The 24,595-nt window shown below is 42.5% G+C and overlaps 2 protein-coding genes across 17 annotated transcripts in view; both read right to left on the bottom strand.

The window, feature by feature from the left end:
* The window catches only part of plxnb3 (plexin B3), a 266,957-nt gene extending 251,011 nt beyond the window's left edge, over positions 1-15,946 (bottom strand). For 3 of the 8 annotated variants that reach the window (XM_061806204.1, XM_061806230.1, XM_061806243.1), the window contains exon 1: positions 15,618-15,945. The gene's annotated coding sequence lies outside the window, so the exon portion shown is untranslated. Of the gene's footprint in view, positions 1-15,452; positions 15,525-15,617 lie in introns of those variants that run through there. The other 5 variants (XM_061806273.1, XM_061806282.1, XM_061806283.1 and 2 more) reach the window with 4 other exon arrangements.
* Positions 15,947-19,674: 3,728 nt separating this feature from the next.
* The window catches only part of abcd1 (ATP-binding cassette, sub-family D (ALD), member 1), a 43,649-nt gene continuing 38,728 nt past the window's right edge, over positions 19,675-24,595 (bottom strand). For 7 of the 9 annotated variants that reach the window (XM_061806060.1, XM_061806058.1, XM_061806049.1 and 4 more), the window contains one exon: positions 19,675-22,898. In XM_061806060.1, the coding sequence (XP_061662044.1) occupies positions 22,770-22,898 (129 nt within the window). In that variant the 3' untranslated portion in view covers positions 19,675-22,769. The remainder of the gene's footprint in view (positions 22,899-24,595) is intronic. The other 2 variants (XR_009792846.1, XR_009792847.1) reach the window with 1 other exon arrangement.

The following is a 24,595-nucleotide window of genomic DNA, read 5'->3' as shown; positions in this document are numbered from 1 at the left end:
AAAGTGATTAATATAGCTTCAGTTCTCAAACATTGTCTCTCCTCCCATAGAAGCGTTAGCCTTAAATTGACGTTCAAAAATATTGGAATGTGTGAGGCTAGGAAGCACGATAGAGAAGTGTCCTCTTCAAAAATAATTTGAAGGAGGCTTTTATCATGATGTGATGAACCTTTAAAGAATCAGAATCAGCTTTATTTGGCCAAGTGTGTAATAAAAACATCCAAGGAATTTTTCTCTGGCAAATGACACACAAAGATTGACACATCATTTTTTGAATGATAAAAAAAAATAAAACATAGAACACAAGTTCACTGGCCATTCTTGGACTTTTGTGACAGTTGTGACGAGATGATTGTCTCATCCCACAGTCACAATTAGGCATTGAGACACGACATTTACCACACTACAGTTTCTTTCTTTCTTTCACTCACTCACTCACTCACTCACTCACTCACTCACTCACTCACTCACTCACTCACTCACTCACTCACTCACTCGCCAGGTGACGCCCAGGATGTGGCTGAGACAGCGCATGTGGAAGGTGCCAAGCTTGTGCTCCTGATGTTAATGACTTTCGACGTTAAATGCGCTGACATTACATGAAGCAGTTCTGAACATGTGCTTCCGTACATGCTCCGTACATGCTCAGGACGGTTAACCTGCATTTCCTGTTTCCAAGTGAATACCGGTTGTTTTGGAGCAGGCTCGTTTAGTGAACGTTTATGAAATAAACATGTAAATTAATGTTAAGACACCACAAAATAAGCTAAGTCTTGAGGGGACGGCGCTACTGTTACGAGTGTTAGTGCCTCAACATGGCTACGCTCGTGAAGGCAAAACAACGAACTCAAACACAATGAGTTCGTTCAATGTTGTCAACTCATATCCGGATTAATTTTAGGTAATTTTTCCTCAATTTTCAGGAGAAATTTTCAGGAGAAATCCGGAGGACTTTCATCACTGTCAAAGTCCCAAACAACTTCCTGTGCTTGTCAGAAAGTCGGATGTCGGGTGGAGAACCTGTATCCTGACACATGACTTGCGTTTTCTTATGGCTGATTGTCAACCCAAAGGCCTCGCATGTCTGGCTGAGGCGGTCTATGAGGCCATCCATAAAAATATTTTGGTTTCCAGAAACAAGAGTGAGAAATAAAGAGTAGGGAGGTAGATAGGAATTTTCAGAGTTGTGGGAATTAAAGAGGAATAAAGTTGATGAGCCACACAATTAAGTCATGGGAAAGAGTAGTGGAGGCTAGACTCAGGACAAAAGTAAGGATCTGCGAGCAACAGTATGGTTTCATGACTAGAAAGAATAATGTGGTAAACATCTATAAAACTGCTTCAATAACTTAGAATAAGAAATAGATGCATTATTTGCCTTGAGGATGCTAGTGGAAAAGTACAGAGAAGGTCAGAAGGAGCTACATTGTGTCTTTGTGGATCTAGAGAAAGCCTATGACAGAGTACCAAGAGAGGAACTGTGGTATTGCATGCGTAAGTCTGGTGTGGTGGAGAAGTACGTTAAAATAGTACAGGACATGTATGATGGCAGCGGAACAATGGTGAGGTGTGCCTTTGGTGTGACAGAAGAATTTAAGGTGGAGGTGGGAATGCATCAGGGATCAGCTCTGAGCCCCTTCCTGTTTGCAGTGGTAATGGATAGGGTGACAGATGAGGTTAGACTGGAATCCCCTTGGACCATGATGTTCGCAGATGATATTGTGATATGCAGTGAAAGTAGGGAGCATGCAGAGGAGCAATTAGAAAGATGGAGACATGCACTGGAAAGGAGAGGAACGAAGATTAGCTGAAGTAAAACAGAATATATGTGCTTGAATGAGAAAGGTGGAGGGGGAAGAGTAAGGTTCCAGGGAGAAGAGACAGCGAGGGTGGAGGACTTCAAATATTTTGGGTCAACAATCCAGAATAATGGTGAGTGTGGTAAAGAAGTGAAGAAACGGGTCCAAGCAGGTTGGAACAGCTGGCGAAAGGTGTCCGGTGTGTTATGTGACAGAAGAGTCTCTGCTAGGATGAAGGGCAAAGTTTACAAAACAGTGGTGAGGCAGGCCATGATGTACGGATTAGAGACCGTGGCACTGAAGAAACAACAGGAAGCAGAACTGGAGGTAGAAGAAATGAAGATGTTGAGGTTCTCGCTCGGAGTGAGCAGATTGGATAGCATTTGAAATGAGTTCATTAGAGGGACAGCCAAAGTCGGATGTTTTGGAGACAAGATTCGAGAGAGCATACTTCGATGGTTTGAACATGTTCAGAGGCGAGAGAGTGAGTATATTGGTGGAAGGGTGCTGAGGATGGAGCTGCCAGGCAAAAGAGCGAGAGGAAGACCAAAGAGAAGGTTTATGGATGTGGTGAGGGAAGACATGAGGGCAGTTGGGGTTGGAGAGGAAGATGCAGAAGATAGGCTAAGATGGCAAAAGATGACACGCTGTTGCGACCCCTAACGGGACAAGCCGAAAGGAAAAGAAGAAGGAGGTAGATGGGAATTTTATATTTTATTTATTTTGCAAAAGATCCATTCCATGATATTCTGCAAATATTTCGGCCCATATACTACCAATAAATCAGTGATGAAAGTCCTCCGGATTCCCGTTTGAGACTTCAACGTTAATAGTATACTACAGATCAACTTCTTTAACATGTTTTGCTGTACGGTGAAGAAATTCTAGGATATATTTTCGTGTATATTCTATATCTATACTATAATATGTATAATGTGAGGAAAAGGTAAATTTTATCTGTTTTTTTACTGAATAGTTCGCATAATTCATTTGTCTTGAGATAAGATATATTTTATATTTTAAGCATATTTTAATGAAAAAAAAATGGGATTTTGTGGTATCCAGTGATAGGGGGATGGGGGGCAAAAAAATCTGGGCTTGGCCCTTGGGGAACTTCTGCCCAATTATTTTTTTTGGGTCAGGACTTGGAAATTTTACTTTCAATTTTTGTCTGAATTTTGTTCACAGATATTGCCAGAATGCACCACAGCCATCCATTTTTTCAAACATTTCAACATTTCAAACAAGTCCACTTTCATCTCTAAATAAATGTATATTCAGTGTGTTAATGTAGCTTACATTTTAGCTAAAAATTATATAAATTTTTTTTTCACATTTTCAACTTCCCAAAAAATATTTAAAATCACTGATGTGCATACCTGGATAACATACGGAGCTTCTTCGGATACGGAACTTGGGAATGAGGCGCTGGCTTGGTCGACCTCTTCCAGGACTTCGTTAAAAAGGCGGTGGTTTCCCAGATCACCATTTTTTTTAATGGCACTGTGGATCAACTGTTAAAGCGTTGGCCTCACAGTTCTGAGGTACTGGGTTCAATCCTGTGTGGAGTTTGCATGTTCTCCCCATTTCCTCCGGGCACTCCAGTTTCCTCCCACATTCCAAAAACTTGCAACATTAATTGGACACTCTAAATTTCCCCAAGGTGAAAGTGAGTTGTGACTGCGTCAATTTGTCTCAATGTGCCCTGCAATTGGCTGGCAACCTGTCCAACCAATGCCCAAACCAATCCTGCCCGTTGACAGCTGGGATAGGCTCCAGCACTCCCTGCAACCCTTGTGAGGATAAGCGGTGAAGAAAATGGATGGATGGATGGATGGATGGATGGATGGATGGATGGATGGATGGGAAGGAAAGGTCTTGACTTTTTCTTGGCAGTGGCCATCATCGTGACAAATGCATCCATTTTGGGCTATTCAGCAGTGGCATTTTTCCTCAAATGAAAAATCACTACCCTAAGATCCAGATCTAACTGTAATAATGTCTCAAAATCATGAGAACATTCGCACTGGATGCCATCGTGCGTTTGCCCCAGTCGCAGTGCTTTTATCTCAGACAGAATGTCATCTCCAAATTCTTCCAGGACAATTTGTTTGAATGCATCCGGGAGTGTTAAAGAAGGGTTCAACTTTCTCAACTTATTACTCACGATGCATTCTCCGATTCAAATAAGCGAGAAAAAAAAAACGGCATGCCATCCACCATGATAGCCGATAGCGTGGGGCAGACAGCGAGAAAATCACTTCCTGATTTGTTAATATTTGAGACAGGATCCGGATTACTTCCCTTGTCCAGACTTACGTCTCCTTCATGTAAAAAAAAAAAAAAAAAGCCGGCTCGGGCAATTTTATTTGTTTTTGAATATTTACGGTCGGTTGGGTTACGGCAAACCTAAATATTTTTATGGATGGCCTCAGCAATTGAAGCTACTTCAAATTATGGGTCGTGATTGCTGGATCGTCCGCAAAAAGGAGATCAGGAATTTCTGCTGGAACTTGGACATGCCTTGAGCCACAAAAGTTATAGAGTTTGCAGTCTGATCTAGTTCAAACATAGAAGCCCTCAGTGGTTGATTCGGAGGCATGCATCAGCAGGGCAGTGAAAAATATTTCAAACAGTGTTGGAGCTAGTATGCAGCCCTTTTTCACAGCGCTCTTGCTCTTGAAATTGAGCCAACAAAGACGACTGTGTCAGTCATGTCATCGTGGAAGGATTTGATAATGTTGACAAGCCCTGGCGGGCACCATATTTTTTGGCAAGATCTTGAAGATGCCATTCCTGCTGACTGCATCAACCGCCTTTGTCAGGTCTATGACAGCTACAAAAAGCGGCAGTCTTTGCTCTCTGCATTCCTCCCGCTGCTGTCTGAGGGAAAAGACCATGTCAGTGGTGGACCTGTTGGTACGGAAGCCACAGTGAGAGAGAGGGGTAGATTCTTTATGCAAGTACTGGAACCAGAGTTCAGCGGGGCGGTTTTTATTTGTGTTGGTCCAAGAGCCTGCTTGATGCTATTATACATCCCTTGAAGTTGCCAGTGTCAGCTGTGTCAGTGTCAGATCTTGGAGCAGAGCTGAAGCCAATAGTCATTGGCACACCACCGTGGAAGCTGCTGGAGTTTGCTCCAGGCGTCCTTTAGGGTCAGCAGGTTCTGTTCGCTGGGGCTATTTTTATAGGCAGACATCGCAGCCCTCTTTGTTTCAACTGCAGGTCAGGTAAGTTTCAACCCAGTCTGCTGATTTTTCCATTTGCTTTCAGAATTGGCGCCATGGTTGCTCAGCTGGAAAACTGTTGGCCTCACAATTCTGAGGTTTCCTCCCACATCCCAAAAACATGCATCATTAATTGGACACTCTGAATTGCCCCTAGGTGTGATTGTGTGGCTGTTTGTCTTGATGTGCCCTGCGTTTGGCTAGCAACCAGTTCAAGGTGTACCCCACCTCCTGCCCGTTGACAGCTGGGATAGGCTTCAGCACTCCCTGTGACCCTTGTGAGGATAGGCAGCTATGAAAACGGATGGATGGATTGATGGATGGATGTTTTCCAAATGCTGACATCAGTCACTCACATTTGAAAAATGTACGGGTGTGGTCAGTCATGCCTGCAGATATGAAGTGATGGGTGGGTCCACCAGTCATGCCCGCAGATATCAAGTTGCGGGTGTGATTAGGGATGGAATCTCAAGACCTTAAAATAACTTACTGAGTTGTTATACCTGAGTATGTACTTGCTACCTAATACATAATCATAATTTAATGACACTGCACAGACTGAGACAGACATTTTTGAAGAGGTCAGTCGATATTCAATTTCAAAACTAAATTTTATTTCATCATGATGTATTGTGATAATCTCGCGTAATTTACAGCACTATCTATTGCCAATCCATTGATGAAAACTAGCAGTAGATTATCTGTATCTTCCGAAAGCATGGAGAGGGGAAACGTTTTCAACTTCAAGATAACGTGGTAACACGGGGTGAAATATATGGACAGAATAACAGAGGTCAGAGCATATAAATCCAATGCTAATGTCTTTACACTGGCTTTCAGTCATCTTTAGAATAGATTTTGAGTTTGCTTGTTGTCGCATTCTTCCAGACTAATTATGATTATATATTATACATTACTCAGGCATTCCAGTAGTCACACCAGGCTGGATCATCTGCACATCTGTCGTTGACCATTACTTACGTCTCGTTCATGAGTAGCATCTGCACCACTTGCACAATCAATTTAGTAATATCTGAAACATTTACATAATCGACCCAGATAATCGCACAATTAGTCACTTTATAAAATGCATACATTCCTTCAAGTCTTGACACCCTTTGCAGAATGGTCATTGCAAAGTGCTCAATTAGGCATTCAAACTGCTCTAAATGATCAAAACTGGACCATTCCGACTGGCCATCTCCAGCTCCGCACCCCTTGGCTACAGTTGCCATGCCCCACAATCTTTCAAAATGGCGACTGAAAATAATGGGTTTGAACTGGATCCTCTACCGCATATTCCAGATAATATTGGGGGATGTTTTTTGCCAGATGTGTCAGACTTGTCCAAGAGAGTTCTACAGACAGATCTCAACTATTTCACGCAAGGATATGTCCATAGAATTAATATTTTGGATGGAGCAGGACACAATGTCAGAGTTACAACGAAACGTTGCCAATCGATGCAAAAAAGATTGATGCCTCACAAACTTCATATTGAAATCCAACAGGATAAAATTGTGGAATCGTACTGAACATGTAAAGCAGGGTGAGTACTTTTTATTTGAAAAGATCACGAGTAATATCATTGTAGTCTTCATAAGTGAGTGGGTGTATTCATTAAACTTAGCTCGTAATGGAACCCAGTGCTATGTCTTAAAAGTCCGATGTGATAGAAATGGGCAAATAGACATTTCGCTTGCATGACATTGTGCATTTCCGTATTATGAACCCGACTCGTCAAAATAAAACATTACACACTTCATTCAGCAGGTCAGTGATACACTAACAAAGTGAAAGTCGTTCTCCTGCAATGCATAAAGCATTGATAATAATGAATTCAATCTCAGAGAAGATACTTACACTTACCTTCGAACATACAGCCTTGTGTTTGTTCCACACACAAAGTGTACGCACGCTCTTCCGCGAGCCTTAATCCATCGTATACACTTCCTCAACTGTGTTTTAGGCTTTGGAAAATGAATCAACCTGGCCCCTTGTAATCTAGCCAGATAGCTTTAATCAGACTTGCACGTTCCCCAAGCGCATCTGAGGACCATTTTGTTCATAACATTAACCTGACAAGAGGGGCAGGTCAAGCCAGGGGTTTAGAAATGTGGCTATCTGATTGGCTATTATTGTACGAGTGATTGACAGGTCGGAAAGGTCCATTGTCCAAACATTAAAAAAAAGGTGTTCCTTCATTGCCAGATTACTAGCAGTCCTTATTGCTCAGTGACTGTAACCGCAATATCCTGTCTCAAAGGTATTCTCTGTCAAGTGACTGTCTCCTCTCGTACTGAAAATGTATGTCGCACTTGGGTGGTTCCAACTACCGGAGGAAAAAAGTTCACGACACTAAGACGTCATGGTTTGAAATCATGTATGGCACGGAAGGTGACCCTGCTTAAACCAGCACATGTCAAGGCACGTCTTAAGTTTGCCAATGGCCATTTGGAAGATACAGAGGAGTCATGGGAGAAGGTTTTGTGATCAGATGAGACCAAAATTGAACCTTTTGGTCATAATTCCACTAACTGTGTTTGGAGGAAGACGAATGATGAGTTCCATCTCAAAGAACATCATCCCTACTGTGAAACATGGGTGTGGTTGCAACATGCTTTGGGGTGTTTTTCTGCATATGGGACAGGACGACTGCACTGTATTAAGGAGAGGATGTCCGCGACCATGTATTGTGAGATTTTGGGGAATAACCTCTTTCCCTCAGTCAGAGCATTGAAGATGGGTCGTTGCTGGGTCTTTCAACATGACAATGACCCAAAGCACACAGCCAGAAAAACCAAGGAGTGGCTCTGTAAGAAGCATATCAAGGTTCTGGCATGGCCTAGCCAGTCTCCAGACCTAAGCCCAATGGAAAATCATTGGAGGGAGCTGTAAAGCCGTGTTTCTCAGCGACAGCCCAGAAACCTGTCTGATCTAGAGAAGATCTGTCAGGAGGAGTGGGCCAAAATCCCTCCTGCAATGTGTGCAAACCTGGTGAACAACTACAGCAAATGTTTGACCTCTGTAATTGCAAACAAAGGTGACTGTACCAAATATTATCATTGTTTTTCTCAGGTGTTCAAATACTTAATTTGAATTGTGAAAAAAATCATACATTATGATTTCTGGATTTTTGTTATTATATTATCTCTCTCACAGTGGACATGCACCTACGATGAAAATTTCAGACCCCTCGATGATTTGTAAGTGGGAGAACTTGCAATATAGCACAGTGTTCAAATACTTATTTTCATCACTGTATTTAAAAGAATTCAGAAACTAATTATACTCAAAGTGTTGGTCTTACATCAATGCACAAATACACCTGGATTTAGTTTTTAAAATATTGTATGACTCTTTTTAAATTACATTTTAAAATATTTGGCATTTATGGCTCTCTAAATCAAAAAGGTACCCGACCCCTGCTGTAGATCGTTCTGGAAATTGAATTAAAAATAAAGAACTGCAAGACTAGCCTAGTTTACCCCAAGCCTTCTCTTCTGATTATAAGGTGTACAAAAAAAGGCTTATGGTTCCAATTTCCAGACCGACCCTGACATTTTTATACAACGTAATTATTTCAGAGCGCGCACTTACGGTGCACCCCACGTGCTCACTTGCCACATGCCGCGAATGCACAGAGTTAAGTTGGATGTTTGAGAGCAGCCAAAGCGGTCGGCGGCATTGCCATGTGCCACTTCCTCATGCGCGCTGATTCTTCTTCTTTGTTTCGCCAGATCATTTTTTATATATTAAGAGTTCAGATGCAAAAACAGATACAGTGCCTTGTGAAAGTATTCAGCTCCCTTGAACTTTTCAGTCTTTTGTCACATTTCAGGTTTCAAGCAAAGATTTAAAATTTTCATTTTTTTGTCAAGAATCAACAAGTCAGACACAATCGTGAAATGGAATGAAATGTATTGGTCATTTTAAACTTTTTTCAACAAATAAAAACCTGAAAAGTGGGGCGTCCAATATTATTCAGCCCCTTTACTTTCAGTGCAGTAAACTCACTCCAGAAGCTTATTGAGGTTTTCTGAATGATCCAATGTTGATTGATGATCATCAATAGAATCCACCTGTGTGCAATCAAGTCTCCATATAAATGGACCTGCTCTGTGATAGTCTCAGGGTTCTGTTTAAAGTGCAGAGAGCATCATGAAGACCAAGGAACACACCATGCAGGTCTGAGATACTGTTGTGGAGAAGTTTATATCCGGATTTAGATACAAAAAGATTTCCCAATCTTTAAACATCTCAAGGAGCACTGTGCAAGCAATCATATTGAAATGGAAGGAGTATCCAACCACTACAAATTTACCAAGACCCGGCCGTCCCTCTAAACTTTCACCTCAAACAAGGAGAAGACAAGAGGCTCATGATCACTCTGGATGAACGACAGAGATCTACAGCTGCGGTGTGAGAGTCTGTCCGTAGGACAACCCACGCAGTCATACACTGCACAAATCTTTATGGCCTTTATGGAAGAGTGGAAAGAAGAAAGCAATTTCTCAAAGATATCCATAAAAAGTCTTGTTTAAAGTTTGCCACAAGCCACTTGGGAGACATACCAAATGTGGAAGAAGGTGCTCTGGTCAGATGAAACCAAAATCGAACTTTTTGGCCACAATGCAAAATGATATGTTTGGCGTAAAAGCAATACAGCTCATCACCCTGAACACACTAACCCCCTGTCAAACATGGAGGTTGCAGCCTCATGGTTTGGTCTTTCTTTTCTTCAGCAGGGACAGGGAAAATGGTTAAAATTGATGGGAAGACAAATGGAGCCAAATAGAGGACCATTCAGGAAGAAAACCTGTTGGTGTCTGCAAAAGACCTGAGACTGGGATGGAGATTTATCTTCCAACAGGACAATGATCCAAAACATAAAGCCAAATCTACAATGGAATGGCTCACAAATATAGGATCCAGGTGTTATAATGATCAAGTCAATGTCCAGACCTTAATCCAATCAAGAATCTGTGGGCAGAGCTAAAGACTGCTGTTCACAAACGCTCTCCATCCAACCTCACTGAGCTCGAGCTATTTTGCAAGGAAGAATGGGCAAGAATTTCAGTCTCTCAATGTGGAAAACTGATAGAGACATACCCGAAGTGACTTGCAGCTGTAATTGCAGCAAAAGGTGGTGCTACAAAGTATTACTGCAAGGAGGCCGAATAATATTGCACTGCCCACTTTTCAGATTTTTTATTTGTTAAAAAAGTATAAAACATCAAATAAATTTCGTTCTACTTGACGATTGGGCCCCCCTGGTTATTGATTCTTAACAAAAAATTCTAATTTTATAACTTTATGCTTGAAGCCAGAAATGTGGCGAAAGGTTGAAAAGTTCAAGAGGGCCAAATACTTTCACAAGGCATTTTTTGTTGTTTCTGTTAATTCTTGGATTTAAATCCAAGAACCTACAGAAACAACAAAAATGGATAGACAGTGAAGAAAATGAGTATTTGAACACCCTGCTATATTGCAAGTTCTCCCACTTAGAAATGGAATGTCAGAAACTATGAAGTAGGGTACAAGACATCAAGAATCAATACTTAATGCAACGATCCAAAGAAATTCATGAAGAAATGTGAAAAAAAGTGAGTGAAATCCATAAGTCAGGAAAACGTTTCAAAGCTATTTCCAAGGCTCTAGCAAACAACTGTCAGAACCATTAAGCCCCTCCCAAACAAATATTGTGTTTCTGATTTCCTAGAACTAAGGTAGTTAGGGAGGATTTGTTTTTTTTCCCCACAAAATATTTTTCCATTTTCCAATTGTAACTCGTCTTCCAAAATGCATGTAATCATGAATCTCTGATATCCTCAGTCTCTCAACCTGGCAGTGTGTATTATTTATTACACAACATGCTACTATTAAATTCTATCTTAATAAAGTGATGGAAAAACACTTTTTTAAAATTATTTGTTGGATACTAGTCAAATCCTGAAAAACTTCAGTGAAGAAATTTGCAAAAGTCAACTTTATACAGTACAGTGTCACAGTTCAAAGCAGTGTTGTGAATCTTGTGATTTACACTGATCATGGGTCCTTTGACTATAAAGTTTCATTTTTTCTTTCCTCCATATGGTCTTTGTCTGATTGGTAATCTTCCATTCCATAACAAGTGTCACATATTAGTAACACTAACGATACATAAACTTCATTTTGTCACAAACGAGGCGCAGGGTAGGACCCAGAGGCAGGAACCCCAGACGTAAGCGTGGATTTTAGGAATGTTAATTACCAAGCAGAGGTTGTACACGGGAAGGCAGCCCAACAAGGCGAATGTACAAAAATTACATGGCAAAAGGCTTGGTCCAAAAAACATGAAACGATATAAAAAAATCAGACATGAAAATAGAACGTGACTTGGTATGGCTCAATCACGCTATGAAATGGGACGAAGCAGTTACTGTATGCTAGCTGACACTCGTGAACACATGCATATGAAGAATTCATAGGCAAAAGCAGATATAGCCATTTTTGTTGTTTCTGTAGATTCTTTGATTTAGCAAAAGCAGATACAGAGAAGAAAATAAGTATTTGATCACCTTGCAATATTGCAAGTTCTCCCACTTAGAATTCATGGAGAGGTCTGAAATTTTCATCGTAGGTGCACATCCACTGTGAGAGAGATAATCTAAGAAGAAAAATCCAGAAATCACAAAGTATGATTTTTTTTAACGATTTATTTGTGTGATACAGCTGCAAATAAGTATTTGAACACCTGTCAATCAGCTCGAATTCCGACCCTCAAAAACCTGTTAGTCCGTCTTTAAAAGTCCACCTCCACTCCATATATTATCCTGAATCAGATGCAACTGTGTGAGGTCGTTAGCTGCATAAAGACACCTGTTCACCCCATACAATCAGTTGGACTCAAACTTGTAACATGGCCAAGACCAAAGAGCTGTCCAAAGACACCAGACACAAAATTGTACAACTCCACATGGCTGGAAAGGGCCACGGAGAAATTGCCAAGCACCTTGGTGAAAAAAGGTCCACTGTTGGAGCAAACGTTAAAAAATGGAAGAAGCTAAACAATCAATCGGAGCGGAGCCCCAAGCAAGATATTGCCTCGTGGGGTCTCAATGATCCTTAGAAAGGTGAGGAATCAGCCAAGGACTACACGACAGGACTTGATCAATGACCTGAAAAGAGCTGGGACCACCATTTCCAAGGTGACTGTTGGTAATACACTAAGACGTCATGGTTTGAAATCATGCATGGCACGGAAGATTCCCCTGCTTAAAAGGGCCACTGTCATGAAATGCATGATTTTTAGTATGTTATCTATGACAAAACGGCAGACGATATGGACCCATGCATTTTTTTCACCACAAAACATGATTTTGACGTATATAGCTTTTTGTAACTCCCGCCATGAAAATCCTCTCGAGGGATTTGTTTTCGAGAAGAAGCAGGAAGTCACGTACAGGGCAGGAACACCCCCAAGTGGACTCGTTTGTTTGTATTAGTTTTACCTCCGGGAAGGTGGCTCGTTGTTCCTTTGTGTTAGCCAAAATGCAGGCATTGCTGGACATTGCTCAAACACTCAGGAGGATGGATTTACCCTTTATAAGTTTGCAAGAGACCCGTTCGTGGGGAAAAATGGATTGCACGGGTGCAAAGGACGAGAGCTTTGTGGGTTCCAAATGTCAGGTAGGTGTGTATAGAGCTACTAAATAGTTGGGGGGGGGGGCAGTAATCCGTCTCTCATAATGTAACAAAAGATCCGCATATGTATGAGAGGGGTGCTAAATGAGGCGCCGCCAAAGCCGTGCCTCGCAGCCAAGTCATGTGCCTCGCGGAGGAGCCGGCGGCCAAGCCGTGTGCCCCGCAGACAAGCCAGCAGCCAAGCCGGCAGCCTAGCCGTGTGCCTCTCGGAGGAGCTGATGGCCAAGCCATGTGCCTCGCGGAGGAACCGGCAGCCAAGCCGTGTGCCCCACGGACGAGCCGACGGTCAAGCCGTGTGCCTCGCGGAGGAACCTGCGGTCAAGCCGTGTGACCCATGTGGGGAGTGCTGGAGCCTATTCCAGCTGTCATTGGCCAGGAGGCGAGGTACACCCTGAACTGGTCGGCAGCCAATTGAAGGGCACATAGAGATAAACAGCCACACACATAGGGGCAATTTAGAGTCTCCAATTAATATTGCATGTTTTTGGGATGTGAGAGGAAACCGGAGTACTGGAAAAAACCCACGCAGGCACGGGGAGAACATGCAAACTCCACACAGGGAGGGCTGGGATTGAACCTGGGTCCTCAGAACTGTGAGGCCAACGCTTTCCAGCTGATCCTCTGTGCCGCCCATATTGTCACACATTTTTGGAAACTTGTAAAAAATTTAATCAGTCATAAACTTCTTGTTATGACTCATACTTAACCTAAGGTGCATTTGATTTCCACTGATCATTCTTGAAAAGCTTGCACAATATCAATGGGGTTCGCCTACGATAAATTTAATTATTGAAAAGCATTTGGACATACTTTTTCACACCACTGTACTTTTGAGGTGGCTGCTGGAAATCTTTGGCCTCACAGTTCTGAGGTCCCGGGTTCAATCCCAGACCCACCTATGTGGAGTTTGCATGTTCTCTCCGTGCCTGCTTGGGTTTCCTCCGGGCACTTCGGTTTCCCCCCATATCCCAACAACATGCAACATTAATTGGACACTCTAAATTGCCCCTTGACGTGTTTGTGAGTGTGACTGTTTGTTTCTATGTGCCCCGCGATTGGCTGGCAACCAGTTCCGGGTGTACCCCGCCTCCTGCCCATTGACAGCTGGGATAGGCTCCAGCACTCCCCACAACCCTTGTGAGGATAAGGAGCTAAGTAGATGGGTGAATGGATGGATGGATGGTTGTACTTCTGAAGTGAGAGAGATCACCAAACTATTTCGTAGGTCAGGGGTGGACAAACTACAGCCCCCAGGCCACATTCACCCTGTTGTTCATTTCAATCCAATCCACCAAAGATTGGTACATTCATTTTGAACTCGTCCTGTAAGGAAGGCCCAATGGTTCCACCAGTTGGTCCTTTAATTCCCAGTGGTTCCAGCAGGTAACGCCGTAAGTACAGTGATACATTGTCTGGACTTGGCTGTTCTGTTTTTACTCTGCTACTGCTCCAAACTCTTCTTCAAACCATGAGCGGGCCAATAGTCAATAATGGGTGCCAAGGGTTTAACATAGAATGGACTTCTAAATACATTTTCACTTAAGTTTGTTCAAAGGCTGTGTATCTAATTTCTTGATTGCGGTTTTACAGGAATATAACATAAGCCGTCACTTTCTACCATGCCTGCTGATTATGCTGATACCTAATCAAAGCAGGAACTGATGGCACGGCTCAGCAGTTAAAATCAAGCTTGCAGGCTCAACAAAACTCCTTTATCCCACAAACTTCAATCCAAGATTCAGTCACCAAGGCAAGTGACTTGCTGTGTGAAGAAGACTTAACTAACGAGCAAAAAATAAAAAATAAAAAAGTAATTTACGTTGTATTCCTTGGTACTTAATTTGTATCAGAGGAATTATTGTGAGGTAACAGTGGAGATTTTAGCCAAAGAATCACTGATGGGAAAAACACGAGGAGAGGATATGTATGACACAAACACATTACAAATAATTAAATAGTGATTAGGCGGCATGGTGAAGCAGCTGTAAAGCATTGCCCTCACAGCTCTGAGGTCCAGGGTTCAATCCCGGCCCCGCCTGTATGGAGCTTGCATGTTCTCCCTGTGCCTGCGTGGGTTTTCTCCAGGCACTCTGGTTTCCTCCCGCATCCCAAAAATATGCAACATTAATTGGACACTCTAAATTGCCCCTAGGTGTAATTGTGAGTGCACTCTCTGTCTGTATGTGCCCTGCTATTGACTGCCAACCAGTTCAGGGTATACCCTTGTCTCCTGCCCGTTGACAGCTGGGATCGGCTCCAGCACTCTCGCGACCCTTTTGAGGATAAGCAGCTAAGAAGATGGATGGATGGACAGACGGACGGACATGACTTATTTTCCAGAGTAGCCACAGCAAAAGGCAAGAGGCAAGCGCAAAGGGTTGCAGGCACTTGCTTGAGCGCCTTAGTCTCATAGTTTTTTTGTTTTGTTCGACTTTGGATTGTTCTGGCGTACTTTGTTTCAAAAGAATTTCAAAGCCACGAGTTAGTCTACACTATTGCAATGTCAACTATTCCTGGCGCAGATGAACCGGGGACAAATATTGGATTTTACCTCCTGCCACTCATGAGAACTATTTTGTTTCTGCTCGGAACCACAACACCAACAAGCTCAAAGAGATCAAATCATCTACCAGACTGTGTTGCACATTTCATTTTAACATTCCAAACACTCTAAACACTGTGCTCAAATCCTCCATTTCGGATTCAGTTATGATTGACACCAAACACGTTCACAAATTACCAAGTAGTTGAATCAAATCAAGGACACTCTTCTTTCTGTTTGGACTCGAGTCCAGTCTTCAAGTGTAAGACGTAATAAGACAGCGAGAAGCTTCCGCACAAACTTCCCTCCTTCGGAATCGCACGTTGGACCGGAAAAAAACCTGCGTGTTTCGGTTGCACTCACCTCAACCGTGCTGGCAGTCCGCGCTATACACTTGTTCGTGGTACGATCCGTCTGAGTGACCTCACAACAGGTCCACAAAGGACCCTTCCCCGCCCGCCTGTGCTGCGCCGGCACGGTTGCGGGTATTGCGACTTCCGTTTTACTTTTCGACCAACACACACCAGCAGATGTTTGACGAATAATACTAATATAGGATGACATACAGTGGTTCTAAAACGATTAAGTACCACATAAAATACTGGGCTCTCACAACCTTTACAGAGAGAAAGACCACATCTATGGCCCACCATACTAAGGTTAAACCGAGATGCTGTGCTGAGGCGTTACTTTGGATTTACAAGAAGAAAGTGGGACCGTTCATGGAAGAAAATAGCAAACCAGTGTGAGAATTTCATTCTGTAGAACTGATACAGGACCTTGCATTTATGGTGGATGTTAAAAAGCACCTGAATAACTTGATCAAACAGCTATTAGGGTCCAACAATGTTGTTACACAGTATTATGACAGTGTACACTCTTGCACTTGTTGAGGGAACAGATTATAAATATATATATATATATATATATATATATATAATTATAGTTATTTTTATATATATTTTAGTCTGAGAAATGACACCCTGATATAATTCTGTGATATGTGAAGAACAGGCATTGTGTTTGTGCTCTTTGTCCTTGGAGTTGGGGAAAAAAAAAAGTTAAAAATGTTTTTGGGTTATTAGTGATGTTGTGGGACTGTATTAAAAGAAAGAAAAAATGCACCTCTATAGGGGCACAAGCCAGTGAAATATGTAGCCCGGTCCCAGGCTCAGATAAGTCCAGAGGGTTGCATCAGGAATGGCATCCGGCATAAAACTTTGCCAAACAAATAGGAGCGTTAATTTAAAAAATCCCATATTGGATCAGTCGTGACCTGGGTTAACAACATCCGCCCCCGGCACAATTAACCTGCAGGGTGTCTTTGGAAATTCAGCTACTGTGGGTCAAACACAAAGAGGAGGAAAGCAGATTCATTGGCAGAAGAAAAAGAGGAATGCACAGAGCCTACAACTGACTGTAGGAACTTTGAATATGATTTGAATTGACATGATGATTAGGAGAGACTGTGGAAAGGTAGTAAGGCTAGAGGTTTACATGCAGGGGTTTAAATTATTTTTCCATCGAGTAAACAGGAAGAGAAATGGAGTAGGGGTTATTTATCAAGAAAGAGCTGGCTAAGAATGGCAGATCGAGTAATGAGGTTGAAATTTGTAATTGAGGGTATTTTGGATAATGTGATTAGCGGCTATGCCCCACAGGTAGGATGTGACCTCGAGTTGAAAGGGAGATTCTGGAAGGAACTAGATGAAGCAGATCTGAGCATCCCAGACACAGAGTTGTGATTGGTGCAGATTGTAATGGACATGATGGTGAAGGAAACAGGGGTGATGAAGAGGTGATGAGTAAGTACTGCATCCAGGAAAGGAATTTTGGGAGGGACAGATGGTGGTGGAGTTGGATGGAAATGGCAGGAGTGAACATATTTTATTAATTATTATTTATTTGTGTGTGTGAATGAGAGGGGTGGAGGGAGAGTGAGGCTACAGGGAGAAGAGATAGCAAGGTTGAATGACTTAAAATATTTAGCGTCAACAATCCAGAGCAATGGTGAGTGTGGTAAAGAAGTGAAGAAACAGGTCCAAGTAGGTTTGAACAGCTGGCGGAAGATGTCTGGTGTGTTATGTGAAAGAAGAGTCTCTGCTAGGATGAAGGGCAAAATTTATAAAACAGTGGTGAGGCCAGCCATGTTGTACAGATTATAGATGGTGGTACTAACGAGACAACAGGAAGCAGACCTGGAGGTGGCAGCGATTAATATGTTTAGGTTCTCTCTACGAGTGAGCAGGTTGGATAGGATTAGAAATGAGCTCGTTAGAGGGACAGCCAACATTGGCTGTTTTGGAGACAGGGTACAAGGGAGCATACTTCGATGGTTTGCACATGTCCAGAGCCAAGAGATTGAGTATATTGGTAGAATGGTTTTGAGCATGGAGCTGCCAGGCAAAAAAGCAAGAGGAAGACCAATGAGAAGGTTGATGGATATTGTGAGGGAAGACATGAGGCCAGTTGGCATGAGATAGATAGATGCGGAGATAGGCTTCCATGGAAAAATATGTGGCGACTCCTTACGGGACAATTTGAAAGGAAAAGAATACAACAATGTAAAAAATCATTAAGTTATTTTTTTTAAATTCTAAAGTATCCAACTTGTTCTATATAGGCCAAGATTTTCTGGTGTGGCTCTCTTGGGAATGGATTTTCCCCCACATTACCCCTGAGCTAGAATGAGTTTGACATCCCTGACCAGGTCATGGATCATGCCTGCATTAGGGGGACACTTTTCACAAATGATGGCTGTCCAAATACATGTTGCCTTCAGGGACACTTTGAAAACCACACTAATCATGCAAGTAGTTTAAATAAAGCCTTAAATAAGTTTGATCAATCAAAATAAAACAAATATCGTGGACGTTTCAGTCAGTTGAAAACTAAATTGCCTGTGGATGTGAATATGAGTGTGGATGGTTGTCTCTATGTCCGCTATTGACGAGCAACAAGCTCAGAGCGTTCCCCGCTGCTTACCTAGAGTCAGCTGGGATAGACTCCAGCACGCCTCCGATCATGATCAGCGGTACGTAAAATGGATCATTGTTGGAGATGTTTCATACGCTTTTAGATAATAGGACAAAACACTTGGGGCATTGATTATTAATATTATGATGTGATGCACTGAGTACCTTCATGTACTGAGTGACAATTCTTGTTCTCACAACCATTTTATAGGTAATCCAGCAGGGGGTGACAGGCACCAAAGTCAGTCAGTCCGTCCATCCATCCGTCCATCCATCCATCCATCCATCCACCCATCATCCATTTTCTTATCCACTTATCCTTATATGGGTCATGGGAGTGCACGAGCCTATCCCAGCTGTCAACGGACCGGAGGCAGGATACACCCTGAACTGGTTGCCAGCCAGCAGTCACACTTACAATCACACCTAGGGGCAAGTCAGAGTGTCCAACTAATGTTGCATGTTTTTGGGATGTGGGAGGAAACCGGAGTGCTCAGGGAAAACCCATGCAGGCATGGGGAGATCATGCAAACTCCATACAGGCAGAGCCAGAATTGAACTCTGGTCCCCAGAACTGTTGAGGTCAACGCTTTACAGATGCTCCACCGTGTCCAAATGCTTTTCAATCATCTAAATTTACAATAGGCGAACCCCATTGATCTTGCACAAGCTTTTCAAGAATGATCAGTGGAAATCAAATGCACCTTAGGTTAAGTATGAGTCTTAGCAAGAAGTTTATGAATGTTTACATTTTTTACAAGTTTCCAAAAATGTGGGACAATATGGGTGGCACGGTGGATCAGCTGGAAAGCGTTGGCCTCACAGTTCTGAGTACCCAGGTTCAATCCCAGCCCTCCCGGTGTGGAGTTTGCATGTTCTACCCGCGCCTGCCTGGGTTCTCTCCGGGCACTCCGGTTTCCTCCCACATCCCAAAAACATGCGATATTAATTGGAGACTCTAAATTGCCCCTGTGTGTGATTGTGAGTGTAGCTGTTTGTCTCTATGTGTCCTGCAATTGGCTGGGAACTGGTTCAGGGTGTACCCCGCCTCCTGCCCATTGACAGCTGGGATAGGCCGGTTCCTGCACGAGGCACACGGCTTGGCTGCCGGCTCGTCCACGAAGCACCGCTTTGGTGGCGCCTTGTGGGACATGGAAGCTCGGACGAAGAGTGACCGGCGGACACGGCACCGACGTGCACATTGACACATTTAGCACCCCTCTCATACGTACGCGATTCTTTTGTTACATTGAGACGGATTCTTGGGCTCTCCACCCCCCCAACTATTTATTTTAGTAGCTCTATACACACCAATGTGACATTTGGAACGCACAAAGCTCTCGTACTTTGCACCTGTGCAATCCATTTTTCACGACGAACATGTATTGCGTATACATATGAAGTATAAACATGAGGCAAATGGGGTTGAAGGATTTTAGGGAGTCTTGTTGTCACTGTATTTTACCCCTCAAACGTTTATTTTGAAAAGTATCTTAAAAACACCATGTCTGAGATCTTCAGTGAAAAATAAAGGTATTCTTCTTTGACCAAAAATATTGCAATTATCACACTTAAAACAATAGTCCGCTGAACAATGAAAAACCTTAATCCAATAGGTCATGTCATATGTACTGTACCTTGAAAATTTGAAGTTAATCCGATATAAATTATTTGTGTTTTTAATCGGCAATTACAAATTTTCATGGGCGCCGCCATTTTGGCGAGTCACATGACTTAAAAAACAGGAAGTGATGTCTCCTGTGCGCAAACACAATCACGGACAGCGCTGATTTCTCGGATTTATCCTCATCTTCTGAAGAAATAGCAGCATCAGTTGATCAAAGACGATAGAAGACGGAGGAATATGTCCATACATATTTGAACCTGCAAAAGTAAATAATGCTGAATATTTGCAAAAGTAAATAATGGTGAATATTTGGATTGATTTTCAGACGGGAATGACACGGAGTCTAACTCACTAATCATAGGCGCACAACGGTCGAATGACAATTGTGTGGAACAGTAATTCTGGAAACTTTTGAGAAACATCACTCAAAAGAAAAAAATATGAGGATTACCGAAGTTTTCAACAAGAATGGACAGCATTTGTGGAGAGGGAGGGTTTTGCTGTGTGTTTAAAGGTCAAGTGTTATCCAATAAACATTCTAAAATAGATATTGTAATGAAAAATATTAACATTATTCACTTCAATGTCTATCTGGAAAAATAAATGAGCGGAGAGTGCGTCATCCATGTGCAAAGTTGCGGAAGTCTTATACGACATCCAAATGGTCGCCATATTGGCTGCATCTTCTGTCCGTGACGTCACACTGGGACATTCACCATTGAAAACACGCTGTGTAACCCACTATGGGAGACGAACACGCCCCTTCTGACACGGAAGCTCTTTTCGAAGAAGAGAACATCTCACAACCGAGTGAAGTGACCGGGGCAATATTACCGTATCGTTTCGAGCCGTATTTACATAATATGCAGATCATGGCTAAACCTCATGCGGCCAAACCACCTCCCAGCCCGATCCACCTCCACCTCAAGCAATATCCAGCAATACGACGAGCCGGCATTTTGGCTAACACAAAGGAACAATGAGCTTCTGCAGGTAAAACTAGTATCAAAAGATGAGACTGCTTGAGTGCGCTACTACCCTGTACCTCACTTTCTTTTCGAAAACAAATCCCTCGAGAGGATTTTCATGGCGGGTGTTACAAAAATCCATATACGTCAAAACCATGTTTTGTGGTGAAAAAAATGATGGGTCCATACCGGCTGCCATTTTTTCATGAATAACATACTAAAAATCATGCATTTATGTAAAAGCATTTGTACTTGATGTTGCCAATCAACAATTTGCGAACTTCGCATAAAGACAAGATAATCAAACTAATAAAAGACATGCCTTTGTCGGCAAGAACTGTTCACCATCGTACCAACATGATGGCAAATCAAAATTAATGACATTGACGATTAACGGATGGAAGTCTCAATGCCTGCATGAAGGATGAAAGCACAAGAAGTCGCATTAATGGTTAGAAGTACTTTTGTCATCATTGGTGAGCAACATCATAACAATGTTATTTAAAAGAAGAAATGAAAGACATTGTACTGTAAAAGTGTTGCTAGCCACTGGGTCCTTAAATTTTTTCTTACTGGGCAGAATATGCCATCGAGCCTTCTTCACATTATTTCTCGAGCCTTCCTCACATTATTTCTATCTGAATTATGGGAAAACTTCGTGATTTAGTGGGGCATTTTCACGTGTCCGATGGTGGTGGTACTGCACGTTTCTTTTTTTACGCACAAAATACTTCACATCCGCGCAAGTAGGTCATGTGGCTCATCAAAATGGCAGCACCCATTAAAATTTTTAATTGCCGATAAAAACACCGTTAAATGATTTCGGATTAACCTCAAAATGTCAAGGTGTAGTAAATATGACATGACCTATCGGATTAAGGCTTTTCATTGTTTACCGGACTATTCCTCTAAAGGGGAAATCCGCTGGTTTGCATTAATGCATCCAATAGGTCATGTAATATGTAATCTATTTTGACAATGTGATGTTAAATCCTCTCTCATTTATAGTGTTTTGAGAAGAATTTTTATCAACAATTACGAATTTTCAGGGGCGCTGCCATTTTCACGACTCACATGACCTACGTGCGCGGATGTGACGCAACAAAGGCTCGATTACATGGGACACCATTTATGCCCAGTGCTGATTTCTCAAGATTTATCCTCATGTGAAGAAGAAATAGCAGTATCGATTGATCGGGACAACGGAGGAATACTTCCATACACAGCTGGGAGCAGCACAGCCATGAGCAGCTCGGCCACTCGATTGATCAGGAAGACAGAGGAATACTTCCATAGTGGTGCTCATGGCTGTACGGCTGTGTATGGACATATTCCTCCGTCTTCCCGATCAACCGAGCGGCCGAGGCGTGAGCTTGCTCCCCAAGTCCTGGAGCTCACTCGCCGGGGAGCGAACTCACCGAACCTCCAAACCCCGGATCGGCACCACTCATGGCTGTGTATGGAAGTATTCCTCCATCTTCCTGATCAACCGAGCGGCCGATCCGCTCACGCCTGTGCCACTCACAGCTGTGTATGGAAGTATTCCTCCGTCTTTTTGATCAACCGAGCGGCGGTGCCGCTCACGGCTGTGCTGCTCACGGGTGTCTATGGAAGTATTCCTCCGTCTTCACAATCAACCGATACTGCTATTTCTTCATCAGATGAGTATAAATCCAAGAAATCAGCCTGGGCATAAATTATGTCCCATGTCATCGAGCCTTTGTTGCGGCACAGTACACCTCACATCCGCGCATGTAAAAATCTTCTCAAAACAGTATTAAATGAAAGAGGATTTAACATCACATTGTCAAAATAGAGTACATATTACATGACTTATTGGATACATTGTTACTGCAAACCAGTGGATTTCCCCTTAAAAATCAATCTTTCCTGATCCTGAAGAATCTCGTGAAGACCCTGCCCATCATCCTTGGCGTGCCATCTCTCAGGACAGAGAACCATGGTCGGCCATGGCGTTGCCATGGTCTTCCCCCAGCAGGACACAGAGCTCCGACAAACGCTGCTGCATTTTGGGAATTCCTGACAGCTGACTCTCCAGACGCAGTTTCTCTTCCTGCAACGGTGACATGTAAGAGCTTGTTATTAAGGTGACAAAAATGTTGCAAAGGATAAAAGTTGTTCATTTCATCAAATATGATCAATAACTGCCAAGACACTTATTAAACAAACAACAAAAAAAATATCCTGCCTTGCTTTTGTTGGGGAAACAAAAAAACAGGACACACCCACTAGAGTGAAGTTGCTACTTTTGTATTTACCATTATATCCATCCATCCATTTTCTTAGTCGCTCAGCCTCACAAGGTTCATAGAAACTGCTGGAGCCTGTCACAGCTGCCAACAGGCAGGAGGCATGGTACACACTGAACTGGTTGCTAGCCAATTGCAGGGTACATCAAGACAAACAGCTGCACTCACAATCACACGTAGGGGCAACTAAGACTATCTAATTGATGTTGCATGTTTTTGGGATGTGGGGGGAAATCGGAGTGCTCGGAGAAAACCCACGGAGGCACAGGGAGAATATGCAAACTCCACACAGGCGGGTCCGGGATTGAACTTGGGACCTCAAAACTGTGAGGCCAACACTTTCCAGCTGAACAGCCGGTGCCGCCTGTTTACCATTATATTGCGTCTAAAACTTAACTTGCCTTGTTTGGTGTCATTTTTATTTTGACATACTATCGTAACACTTTGGACCCTAAAACACACAAAAAATAAAGTCAGAGGAAGAAAATGTGAATATGTGAAGGTAGTGGTAAGGGGAGTGTGTAGCTTGAAAGCATAGGATGGTGGTGTGTTGGATGACAGAATGGTGGGGAGGAAGATTAAGAAGACAAAGACAAAGATTGAGCAGAGAACCATGTGGTGGAAGCTGAGAAAGGAAGAATGCAACCACACACATTTTGTACAAACATTTTTATGACAGAATACAAATATGATATGTAAATTCCAAAATATTATGTGAAAATTTAGCAGACAATGAAATTTTATACAATTATTTAGAGTCAAATACAGGTAATTCCTCAGGCACTTTTACAAACAAACCATTAGAGCGACTTCAAAATCCAGAGGGAGTTATCACAGGATTCACACTTCCAGTGTGTCCCTTCTCTGTTTGTCCACCTGGAGGAAGCATTTGCGTTTTAGTTGGATTTAGTTGTTTTTTGGCCACTTCATTGTTAAAATTATCACTCTCTGATTCAGATCACTGTTACTCAAAAAAGACTTTCCTTTACGTTCCTGGCATAGCAGTGAGTTTTGATTGAATTTGAATTGAACTTTTTCTTTGCTCGCAAGTGCTTTCCTTAACATCCCCTAGGGTGACAATATTTTGAGGTAAAATATGTTGGAAATCATTGATTATAACCCTGGATTTATTTGGCCAATTAACACAATTTAAACAACTAGTTAATTGTTTTGCGCGCTACAGTGCCCAAATGATTAGCACATCATCTTTGGACTTCTGAGGTCCCAGGTTCAAATCCAGCCTCCCACTGTGGAGTTTGCTTGTTCTCCCTGTGTCTGCATGGGTTTTCTCTGGGTGCTCCAGTTTCCTCCCACATTCCAAAAGCATGCATAGTAGGTTAATATAAGACTTTAAATAGCATACCATAGGTGTGAATGTGAGTGCAAATTATTTTTTACGATTGTCTGTTGACCAGTTCAGGGTGTACAGTGTCCCTCTGACGAACTCAGCTGAGTTGGTTGCCAGCATGGCTGTAACCCTTGTGAGGACAAGTGGTTAAGA

This window comes from Syngnathoides biaculeatus, chromosome 2, assembly GCF_019802595.1.
Source record: "Syngnathoides biaculeatus isolate LvHL_M chromosome 2, ASM1980259v1, whole genome shotgun sequence".
NCBI lineage: Eukaryota > Metazoa > Chordata > Actinopteri > Syngnathiformes > Syngnathidae > Syngnathoides > Syngnathoides biaculeatus.
Note: the sequence above shows the minus strand (reverse complement) of the source record. Positions and strands in the feature narration are given on the sequence as shown.